The sequence below is a fragment of the Vulpes vulpes genome, chromosome 8, assembly GCF_048418805.1.
Source record: "Vulpes vulpes isolate BD-2025 chromosome 8, VulVul3, whole genome shotgun sequence".
NCBI lineage: Eukaryota > Metazoa > Chordata > Mammalia > Carnivora > Canidae > Vulpes > Vulpes vulpes.
This window is the reverse complement of record NC_132787.1, coordinates 74,787,589-74,799,819: the sequence shown is the minus strand read 5'-3', so window position 1 is coordinate 74,799,819 and position 12,231 is coordinate 74,787,589. Positions and strand designations below refer to the sequence as shown.

The 12,231-nt window shown below is 40.4% G+C and overlaps 1 protein-coding gene across 1 annotated transcript; it reads right to left on the bottom strand.

Moving 5' to 3' along the window:
- Positions 1-6,112: 6,112 nt before the first annotated feature.
- On the bottom strand, positions 6,113-11,173 carry IL1B (interleukin 1 beta). The gene is made up of 6 exons (XM_025994662.2): positions 11,115-11,173; positions 10,524-10,575; positions 9,233-9,428; positions 8,965-9,126; positions 7,594-7,724; positions 6,113-6,850 (listed from the first exon to the last, which is right to left on the bottom strand). Exons 1-6 carry the CDS (start codon positions 11,159-11,161, stop codon positions 6,641-6,643), a joined length of 798 nt encoding a protein of 265 aa, XP_025850447.1. The 5' UTR covers positions 11,162-11,173; the 3' UTR covers positions 6,113-6,640.
- Between the last annotated feature and the right edge of the window lie 1,058 nt (positions 11,174-12,231).

Below are 12,231 nucleotides of genomic sequence, written 5' to 3'. Positions count from 1 at the left end.
TTGTGTGACATTGCTATAATAAAATTCCTTTCATTCCTATTTGTTACTTATATGTACATATTTTCCCATTACTTACATTAAAAAACAAAACAAAATAAGAATAGGATCAGTGTTGAATAGGATCATTCTAATTATGAGTAATATATAAATATATGAGTAATATATAAATATACGAAATAATTTTTTTTAAAAGCTTCGTCTCATTAAGGTGCATGGGTGGCTCAGTCGATTAAGCATCTGACTCTTTATTTATTTATTTATTTTTTATTGGTTTTCAATTTGCCAACATATAGAATAACACCCAGTGCTCATCCCATCAAGTGCCCCCCTCAGTGCCCGTCACCCAGTCACCCCCACCCCTCCGCCCACCTCCCTTTCTACCACCCCTTGTTTGTTTCCCAGAGTTAGGAGTCTCTCATGTTCTGTCTCCCTTTCTGATATTTCTTGATTTCAGTTCAGGTCATAATCTCAGGGTTGTGAGATTGAGCCCTGCATCAGGCATAGCACTGGGTGTGGAGGCTGCTTAAGTTTCTCTCTCTCTCTCTCCCTCTGCCCCTCCACCTTGCCCCCCCAAAAAAGTTGGTTCTCATCAAGACATATTGCTAATAATCAACATTAATGATATATTGTGTTTATATATTTATGTTATTTTGAGTAATTGTATACTAACGATAATTGTAATGATGACTTAATCTAGAAGAATTTTTTAAAAATTTAATATCCTATGATTGTATAAAAAATATATTTTTTTAAAAATTAAGTTTTGATTGAACACATTTTTATTGTTGGAAAGAAGTACCATAGAATGATCAGTAAAATGCTTTTAAGCATGATATGTATTACATTATGATAAAATTTCATGGCAGAAATGAATGAAATATCAGTTCAAGAAAAAAAAAGGAATATTGCTAATTTTTACCTGTTGAAGAGGAATTTGTTAATGTAATTTTTAGATGGGTGACAGTAATAATCACTGTGGTACTGGGATTTTGTTGGGTATGTTTACAACTGATGTAACAATTTTTTTAAATGTCAAATTCACAATAGTCCAGAAATGATAACATTAGCAATTAACTATTTAAAATTATAAAAAAATTTCAGATTTTAACCTAAAACATGTATGTTGGCAAGGGGGTGGGCTTGGCTTTTATAAGCTAAAATATTGGAAGACCAACATCTATAAGGATTAGGGCCCTGGAAGGGCCTTTTGGGGAGGGAATTAGACTTGCTGCTCTAGAAGTGAGGTCCATGATGGATGGTACATCAAGAGGACATTATGTACTTGGGACAAAGGTCTTATCCCTATGGCTAGGAGGGCACTGAGGCTCAGCTCCCATACTTGACATCTCTTCTAGGTGTTCCTGATATGTTATATTTTAAAACCAAATCATAGTGTGTGTAGATGCTCCTGTATGTATCTGGATTCCACATATCCCTCTGCTCCAAGGATTCATCCAAACCCAGCCTTCACATGCAAACCATGCAGACCTTCTGCCTAGGTGCTTCAGGTTGACTTGCTGTGTCAGGATGCTCAGGTGGTGTCTAGGACTCCCTTGGCTCACACTTTTGATCCTTGGCAGATGAAGGATGTCATACCTTTTTTGGCTCTGAGGGCTGATGGGTTTGGGTGTAGGGAGAAGCTGAGAAAGAGAAGCACTGATTCTTTCACACAGACTATGTGGAAGCTCAGGTCAAGGAAGGGAATGGCTGAAAACCAGCAATCACTTACACCTTGGTCCCCAGAGGGCCCTACTTGCCCAAGCACAGGCTTTACCTGGACCCCTTTATCTCTAGTTGCCCTATTTGCCAGAAGGTGAGATGTTCTGAGAGACAGGGAGGCCCCTTATTTGAGAGAGCTGCCCAGGCCCCTGGCACCCTCCCTGCTCCTCCCAGACCTACCTTTCCTGGTCCATGTGCTTCATTTCATGTTTTTATTACTTGCTTTCCAAAAAGGATTTGAATTTTCATGATTATTTGTGTAAGCAAACAATCATATTAATAAGAAAAACTTTGATTCTGGACTTCCCAGGGGAAAATCTAATCACTTGGCTTGTGTCCAAAGTGCCAATTTAGGAGCCAGGGCATGGGTAAGATGTGTTAGAACTGGGAGGAGGCTCTGACTATGGTCCCACACCCCTGGGTGGTCATCACATCAGTTTTCTAGGTCATTCTCACTCTGGCTTCCAGTTGAATCAGATGTTTGTGGACAATTCAGCAAGGCTGTATAGGGGGATGAGGAATGGGGCAGGGAGATCTGTACAGAAGACATGCTGACTTATGCTTCCGTCACTGACCAGGACATTGTAGCAGCCACCCACCTCCAACCTACCTTTCAGACTAGATGTGCTCCCACATACCATTGCATCATTTACCTTCGCCCCACCAGATACTGGCTTACTCCAGCCCAAGCATATAGGATAAGCCACACCCTAAACTTATGGACTCAAATTTATAAGCACTTGCCTGCTACTCTCTAGGTACGTGGGATATCCTTGAAGACTGGTAGGAGCTGTGGTGGTGTATTACCTACTGGAGGTGCAGACAAATTAACTTTTCTGCTCATTATAAAAACTTCCAGTTATATTTCATGTGGTTGGTAGTGTTGGGGGTGGGTTCTGATTCTCTGCACTCATATCATCTGATCTTTTCCATTTAGAAAAGGCTATTTCTCTTTTCCAGGATAAGAACACGTAGTGCAGAGAAAGGAAGAGCTGTTACCAGGGGAAGAACTTGGCTCCAAACCAGGAATAGGATAGCCTTTAGAGGGTCAATTTTAATCTTTGGCTCAGTTCCAGGAATTGAAACTCAGGCCTTTTGAACATTTTAATGCAGAAGGATTTTTTTAAAGAACATTATATAAGTAATTCATGAATACATTCTTCTTGTAAAAAATTCAAACAGAAATAAAACAAGTTCCTCTTGATGACCCCCTCTCCTCCCCACCCTATCCCACATAACCACTATTTTTGGTTTAGCCAATACCCTTCCAAAGCTCTCTGTTTTACATATTGTTAGAAGCACATGGATGTGCTGTACTTTTTTCTTTTATGTGAATAGTATCATCCTGTACTTAAGGTTTTGCAATTTGACCTTTTCTCTCAATGACTTGTCTGAATCTTTTTCCATTTCAGTACTACTTATTTTTATTTTTAACTTGCCATGGTTTATTTAACCTTTTCCTTACCTGTAGACATTTAGGTTGTTTCCATTTTACTTTGTTGAACTTTTTATAAACAATTCTAAAATAGACATCCTTGAAATTGTTTCTTTAGGGAAGACACCAAATAGTGGAATTACTGAGTCATAAGTCATGTTAAAAATAAATTAGACACTGCCAATTTTTTCTTTAAAATGGCTGTACCAGTTTACACTCACATGGATGATTCGCAATCTGGCTTCCTCACAAGATTAGATGACTTCACAGTTTGTCACTCTTTCTCATATTCTCCCTTTTGGACCTGTGAGAGATGGGTGGGATTGTATCAGTCAACCAAGGAAAGGGGATGGTATCATTGCTGGGACTCCCAGGAATACCTCTGTTTTCTTTCCTGCACTAGCAATATCATCATGTACTGGGGAATGAGTGCCATTTGGGTAACTTCTCATCCTTTGCACTGTAGTTATGAAGCAGACAGAGCTGGGAGGGGGCTTTGCCAAGTTGTAGGGCCTCTATCCAGCTCCTGAGCCCTAGCTTGGAAAGCTGTGAAGGGGGAAGGGGAGGAGGAGGAGGAAAAGGTACTGGGAGTGAGCTGCTGACAACTGGGACATTTTAATTAAATCATATATATGTATGACTTGATAATAACTATGAAAATTACAAATGAACATCCCTTTTGGCCCAGCAATATATATATATATATATATTGATTTATATATATATATATACACATACACACATACATATATGTGTGTGTGTGTGTGTGTGTGTGTGTGTGTATTTTTTCTTGGACAAATACCTTTTAGAAATTTTTACCATTTTATTTCTAAGTAGGTAATATATTCACATGATTAAAAAATCAAACTATATAAAAAGTATCTAGAGAAATATCTTGCTCCCACCTTTGTTCCCTGTATCTTATTCTCCCTGGCCCCTCACAGTTACTTTTTAAATTTCTTATGTGTCTTTCAGAATTTTTGAAATCAAATGCAAACACATTGGAAAGTATTGCCTTATTCCCCACCCTCGCTCTTTGTTACATAAAGATGCACTATAAACAGTCTGCCTCTTGCCTTTTTTTTTTTTTTTTTTTTTTGGTTACCAGCATATCTTAGACAGTCTTCCATATTGGTGTGGAGTGCTTTCTGATTTTTTTTTTTTTTTGAGAGAGAGAGGGAGAGGGGTGGTGGGGGGGTAGAGAGGGGGGAGGAGACACACACACACACACACACACACACACACACACAGAATATCTTAAGCAGGCGCCATGCCTGATGAGGGACTCAATCTCACAACCCTGAGATCTTGACCTGAGCTGAAATCGAATTAGACACTTAACTGACTGAGCCATCCAGGTGCTCCTCTGATTTTTTTTATAGCTGCCTGGCATTCCATTGTATAGATGTCCCATAAGTTATTTAGCCAAGCCCCCATTGATAGACATTTGTGTTTTTTTCCAATCTTTTGCTTTTACAAGTCATGTGCCATGAATAATTTTGATCACGTGTCATTTCACATAGGTATATAGCCACCCGCAGGATACATCCCCAGAAGTGAAATTGCTGGGCCAAAGGGAATGTCCATTTGTAATTTTCATAGTTATTGGGGGACCTGGGTGGCTCAGTTGGTTAAGCATTTGCCTCAGACTCAGGTCATTATCCCAGGATCCTGGGATTGAGCCCCACCTCAGGCTCCTTGCTCAGTGGGGAGTCTGCTTCTCCCTCTCCCTCTGCTTGCCTCCCCCTACGCCCCCTACTCTTCCTCTCTCTATCTCTATCAAATAAATAAATAAAATCTTTAAACATTTTTTCGTAGTTATTATCAAATTTTCCTCTATAGGAATTGTACCAATTTCTGCTCCCACCTGTAATGTTTAAGAATTTCCCTAGTCTTCCCAACAGAGTGTGTCATTAAACTTTCGATTTTTGGTAATGTGATAGGAGAATACTGCTTTTTCAAAGTACTGTTAATTCAATTTTCTTATCATAAGTAGTATTGAGCATGTTTTACTCTGACCAAGACCTAATAATAAAAAAAAAAAAGACCTAATAGTATTTCCTTTTCTGTGGACTGCCTGTTAATATATTGTTGGATTTATGCCTGTTGTTTTGTTGGATTTATGTTCATGTTTTTCCTAATGTTTTGAGGGAACCTAGACAAATTATCCCTTTATCTGAGATACAGTTACAAATATTTTTTCCTTGGGTTGTTTCTGTGTTTTTACTTTGCTTCTGGTGACTTCTGCAATTCTGAAAGTTAACTCCTTGCGTCATTTATTGACCATTCTTTACTCCATGCTTTTGATCATACTGGTCCCACTACTAAGAATAACGTTTCCCTTCTTATCTATATGAGGAACTCCTGCTCATTCTTTTAGGCCTGACTCATATGTTGTTCTCCTTGACCCTCTGTCCTTCACAATAGATGTTGTCATTCCTCCTGGCTATTCCTTTCATACTTTATCTTACCTCTATTTGCCACATTGCCTTATTTTTGCTTGTATCTATCTGCCTTTCCTATCTAACTAGGAATGCCTTACCTGTCTTGTTTCTGTACCTTCTAGCTCCTAGTACATAATATTTACTTAATAAATGTTTGTTGAATAAATGAGTAAAGAAATTGTTGGTGGCGATTACCACCAACATTTCCTTCTTTACTTCAGCTGATCTGATTTTTCAAATGAAACTTGTATACCAAATATCCTTTTGTTGAGAAACAGAAATGAAGGGGAGGGATAAGGAGGCTTGTCTTTGCTGGTTAGTGATGTTCCTAGGTATTTTGCCATGCTCAGTGATGAGGAGTGGACTTCTTGTTTTTCAAGAAGACCTCTCATGGCCCCATTTATCTTGACTCTTCTGTGTGAGATTCAAGAAAAGGCGATGAATTACCACACAGAAAAAAATTTTTTTTCAGTGAAATTTATTTCAGAATCATGGAAGCGGTGTGATCATACATAATCATTCATAAATATTCCTATTTAAACAATCTGAGCTTATACATTTTTTCAGCCTTGGCAAAAGGACTTGGTATAAAGATGGCACACCAGTGGAAATTAAATTCACTTCAGAGCTATGACAAGTGGGCTTTTTCATGGACACTGATGCTTCTTGCCCCTCTTGACTTAAACTAAATAGATTAACCCACCAATAAATAAATAAATAAATAAATAGTTCAATGGTTGTTCATCAGAACCTGGGCACAAAGGAGGGTTTCTTGGAACCTGATGTATAATGACTTCTGCCAGGCTAGCTTCAGATAAGTAGAAGAGATAAAGAGACCTGACTCAGCGGAGGGATTGGCCCTGGGAAGGGGGCTATTCTGCTTGGCTGGTGGACAAGAAATCTTAGCAGTGATTTAGGGAAGGCAGTTGTGCACTGATTAGATAATAGTGAAATTCAGCCTGAGGCCACATTTAAAACCCTTCTCCCTTTCCATCAGCCCTAAGGGTTACCCAGCACTTGTGGACTCTCTGGGTACAGGTCTCTAGGAAGAGAATTCCATGGTGAAGTCAGTTATATCCTGGCCACCTTTGGTATTTCCTAGGAAGACAGGCATTCCTTCGACTTGAGAGGTGCTGATGTACCAGTTAGGGTACTGAGAAGACTCAAATTCCACTGTGTTCTTGATTTCTATCTTGTTGAAGACAAATCGCTTTTCCATCTTCCTCTTTGGGTAGACTTTGGGGTCTACCTTCTGCAACAAAACAGAAATAAGAATTTTTATCAGGGAAGGGACAAAGACACTCTGGTGAGGCTATTTTCTGGTTCAGCTCGAGAGGAAACAGGAATCATAGGACCAAGATCCAGACTCCCGATTAATCTTTGTGGCCCCAATTTTCTGTGTAGTGATTGAAAGAGCTCTTACTCTTTTCTGAAACTTAGTTTCAAATGATAGGGAGCAAAATATAGGTGGGAATTTTATTAAAAAGTGAGAATTAGATTAAAATTTCTAAGAGTAGCTAGCTTTCCAGTGACTTTTGCTGTATTTTTCCATATGGCACTGGCTAGAATGACTTCACAATGACTAGACATGAAACTTTTGCTGGGACAGCTGGTTGTCGGCAGAGGGGAAGGTGATTTTGGGAGTGGAGGAGATGACAAGCGATAGCTCCCTTGAATTGATTAATTTCCCAAGATGTCATTTATCAAGTGGAGTAACCCCAACAATGTTATAATCCTTCTAACCCTAACATTGTATAATCTGTTAGGTGGTAACAATGCCAGGACATAATATCAGAAAAATGACTTAATTTTCTGTGGTGGAGGTGGAAGTTGCATACATTTAACAATTATATTAAATTTGTTTACATTTATGCAGAATTATCAAGTAGATCTCCCAGATTTCCTGGGGGGAAAGGTGGTAGTCTTGGAAGTAAGTGAGAGCTAAGGTTGTTTGAGAGGAGCCTGGGAAGCCTTTAGCCACTCGTACTCACTCACCTCTAGCTGTAGGGTGGGCTTCCCATCCTTCATCACACAGGACAGGTACAGATTCTTTTGTTTGATGCCCAAGACCACAGGTATCTTGTAATTACTTTCATCTCCGTGCACAAAGCTCATGTGGAACACCACTAGGGAAAAGAAGGGGGCCTTGTGGTCAGGAACACACAGCAGTGCAGGGTTAGCCCAGCTACTAGACCCCAAACCCAGGACTCATACAATTAACATCTTCTGTGAGAGCCCACACTGAGGTCCCCATGGCCTAACAGATAGGATAACTTGGCTTCTCATAGACAATAGCAGGGTTAGTTGGTTGATTCTTTTCTCCAAAGAAGGTCTGGGAGTTTCTTAAAGCCTCATCATATGGCAATGAAGAATTAGGGAGTCTAAGTTTTAAAAACGGAAGGAAGGAAGCCATTTCATGACTGGTCAGTGGTGTGCCCAACCACATGAGCAAAACAATTTGATCAATGTGAAAGGCAAGAAAAGAGGTAGATCAGGATTCCTGAAAGATATCAGGGATAATTCTGTTTCAGGAACATGGAACAACAAGTGGGAAGAACTTGGGAGAGGGGAGGCTTAGCTGGGTAAAATGGCTCCAAAGAGACTCATTTTATCTTCCTTAGTCACAGCCATCTCATCTGGGGGCCTTGAGGTCATGCTCACAACCCAGTTCTAAAGAAACAGTTTTGTCCTGGCCTGACTGAGATGCCTCTCTCCAAGGTCAGCAGCCTTGGAAGAGAACAGGCTGCTCCCTTCATCTACTCCCTTGGCTGCACTCCTGCATGCAGGTTTCAGCCACAGTGGCAAGGTGCCAGGCAGATTTCCACAACTAATGGGCTCTCTAGACTTGAGACATTTGCTAGTTAAAATAGAGAGATAAGCTCCTACTTGTCAGTAAAATTTCCCTACAAGGAACCATCTGGTATTGGGCAGAAAGGATGTTAGGGTTAAGGGGACAGGGTTGGGAATGAGGATGGACACATTATCTCTTCACCATTCTAGTTTTAACCTCAACATCAGGAAAAAGGGACCCACAGGCAGTTAGGTCATGTCCATCAAATGACCCCTTTCTAATGGAAGGATTGACATTGCACTATCATTCAAAGACTTGGCTAGACAATGGTCCTGGATGTGCTTGAGCATTCTAATTTCTCAGAATTCCATCTCTTGCTGAGAAATGAACACACTAAGGGTGTTCTGGTCAATTTGGTGTCATTGCTGGGACCCAAATGAAAAGTTTATATATTCATTATTTTATGTTTTTTTAGTTATGTCCATAATTCGCCTTATTGTTCTACTTTGTTAAAAATGTGGAGAATTAGCAAGCAGCCAGGGAGCCAAGAAAGGAGTCAAGATGTCCCCCATTACCTTGTTTGTTCACATTTTCCCCATTGAGGTGGAGAGCCCGAAGCTCATACGAGTTAGACAGCACCAGGTATTTGTGGTTTATGTCCTGTAACGTGCAGTCCACCGATGGCAGGGCTGCATCACTCATAAAATTATCTGCATCTGTTTTGCAGATGATAGGTTCTGAAATGTGGAGCACACATGTTGAGGAAGAAAATCAGAAGATCAGGCCAGATGATAGAAGGCAGCAGAAATTGTTGGAGAACATCCAAGTATACACAGTAAATACCTTCTTCAAAGATGTAGCGAAAGATGCTCTTCAGGTCATCCCCCTGGAGGACCTGTGGGCAGGGCTTCTTCAGCTTCTCCAAAGCTACAATGACTGACACGAAATGCCTCAGACTCTTGTTACAGAGCTGGTGGGAGACTTGCAACTGGATGCCCTCATCTACCAGAGAACTGTGGTTCAGGTCTTGGCAGCAGCACTGTGGAGAGACCAAGGAAGAGTTTGTTAAGGTGGTCAGGCCAGAGAACTCCTGTTTTTTACATCAGAGAGGCTGAAGGGGCCTTGGAAATAACTGAGCTTCTAATGTTAAACTCTCTTCTCTCTGAAGCTTAGAGAGGTTAAGTGATTTATCAGAGGGCATGTGGCAAGTTAGAGGCAGATTCAAAACCAGAACTATAGGTTTTCTGATGGCCTATATGGTGTTCTTTTAGAATAAGACACACATGTCTACCTCATTTATCTTTTTTATACACTGTTCCACCTAACCATAAATTTACACCTTCTTAACCTCTATGTCTTTTTGTATCCCTAATGCTTTAACACTTTGTATTTAATTTTTCATGGCAATGATGATCATAACATTTTATATTCATCTATGCTCATTCAACAAGTTTTTAATTATTCTATATAAGTTCTTTCTTTTTTCCTAAACACTGTCTTATAAGCATTCTACAAATACTTTAAAAGTGGTTACTATTTGTGAAATATGTTTCCACTTTCCCATTATTCAGAGAAACTTCCCATTATTCATAGAACTGGCGTAACTATGTGAAGGCTTAAGTGAGGTTGCCCTGGTACCATGATAATGGTTTGGACACTCAACAGATAGTTAAAGAAGCTTCTAACAGCACAGAGGAAAGCTGAGTATGAGAGAAGTTCCTGTCCAGAAATCTGGGAGCAAAAAACTATTCTACTTTTAAAGGGGGGCAGATATACATTAATTCCCAAGGACTTAAGTGATTTATGTAGGCTGAATCTTCTCCTAAAAGGAGAATCAAATTTGCATTGGAGCCTTGGATGCTTTCCTAACAAAAAACCAGCAAGCTTTATCATCACTGCCATCCCTCCACCCTGTGCAAGCATGGCCATCATCACCAAGCCATAGTAAGTGATTGTGGGAATGGTGTAGTGACCAAGTCAGCATGCAGTGCCATCTGCATCTGTCTTACTGCAAGAGATGAAAGTCCTTTCATTACAAAATACCCTGGAAACAAGGTAGCCCAGAACCCTTTTCCTGAAGCCTCTCCCATATCAGAGTACCTCCAGGTGTTGTGAGCTAAGCCCATGGTCTCACCTTCACGTTTCCAGGGCCATCAGCTTCAAAGAATACGTCATTCTCATTGTTACTGTAATAAAACCAGAGAGATTGTTCAAGTATGTCTCCCAGACAAGTTCTTTTTCCTTCCCCCCAAACCGTCTTCACTGTTAATAGGAAACTACAAATAGTATGTCCCTTAAAGTTGCTAAAAGCTGCTGGCAAGTTTTATGGTGATATGCAGGGAATGGCGTAGGAGGCAGCGCAGATATCCTAGATACTACCTGTTGGATCCTGAGACCTATCCTCTATCCACTTAACATCTGAGCTTTTCTTCTCTCTCAAGCCAAACTTTGCCAAAAGGTTGCCTGCATTGTTCACTTGGAATCTCTTTTTCCTATTTGCCATTTGCAGGGAACCCTTGCAGCAACAACATGTGGATGGCCTATGGGTCCAAAGAAAGGCTAGACTTGCAGTGGGAAATCAGTCTTTAAACCATGTTAACCTAGAGCCCTGCTTGCCACTGGAAGAGGAAGTTTGGAGGACAGATTTGGTCTCCAAGCACAGATATCACCCCACTCTTGAAAGAGGAGCTCTACTCATATGGCTAATCTCAATCACCTCACTGACCTGGAGTAAGCCATCATTTCACTGGTGAGTTCGGGTACTGCTGCCATGGCTGCTTTAGAAACCTGCGTAAAGAGGAGAAAATAAATGATTCCTGCCAGGCCAGTCTCCCCCAGGGCTGCCTTCATATGTGAGTTTCCCTTAGCACCTGGTACATGGCAGGCATGTAAAGAAACAATCTTTAAATGAATGGGTGAATGCATGAAAGAACCTTCCTTTGGGTCCAGAGGAAACATTTGCTAAACCAAACCCAAACCAAGAGTGTATTTGTTAGATCTGGAGCAGAGGCTTTGACACTGATCTCTCAGTTGTCAAGCTGCTACATAAGCAATACTAGTTCCCAGAAATTTTCACAAATCATAGCCATAATATCAGGCAGAGAGGAAGGGAGAGAGGGAGAAAGAGACAGACAGAGACAGAGAGACTTGACTGGAACCCGGTCATAAAGAAGAGTTAGTTCAAGTTGTACCTGAATAGTGAAGACTGGCTGGAGAGAACAGAATCCTGGAGTGGACCACTGTACCTTGAAGAGCTACGCTGTTTGCCAATTTCTACCTAACTTTTATACTCTTTAAAAGCAGAAGTAGATAGCTGAGAAATTTCCTGGTCGGTTAACAATTTCACAACCAAGTTTAAAAAAAAAAAAGAGGACCAGTGGAAACTTCTAGGGTAGATTAAACTGAAATGATTGTCTAGCACATGAAAGGCAAGTGGTAGCAAATGATGACACATTTTCTCAAATGTGTCATTATGCAAATCTTTGTTGTTTTTTTGACAACTGTTACACAAATGATGTTAATATTAAAAGACAGGATTTTCCTAGGTTTGAATAATACTTTAATTTAGGGTCTCTGGGACAAAGTGGAAGACACACAGACACCTATACAAACAGGCTCCCTCACTCATGCATTGCACTTACATTTAGGAGCCTTCTCAGAGAACCTGGAGATGGATTAAGGGGTATAAAGAAGTGATGGTAACCATTCCAGTCTGAACTGAGGGTGCTGTTCTCTACTTTGGGAGCTTGAGGTCAATTACAGGAGCCCCTGAAAAGATAGTTGACCTCCTAGGATGGGACAGAAAAAATATAGTTGTGCAGGGGTTCAGGCTCCTAATGGGA

What these genes read in the sequence shown, in the direction of transcription:
- IL1B (XM_025994662.2), bottom strand. Translation starts at nt 11,161, where the DNA reads ATGGCAGCAGTACCCGAACTCACCAGTGAAATGATGGCTTACTCCAG. An exon ending in GAAATGATGGCTTACTCCAG is followed by an intron (nt 10,576 to 11,114) that starts GTCAGTGAGGTG and finishes GTTTTATTACAG; the next exon opens with TAACAATGAGAATGACGTAT. An exon ending in ATGGCCCTGGAAACGTGAAG is followed by an intron (nt 9,429 to 10,523) that starts GTGAGACCATGG and finishes GTCTCTCCACAG; the next exon opens with TGCTGCTGCCAAGACCTGAA.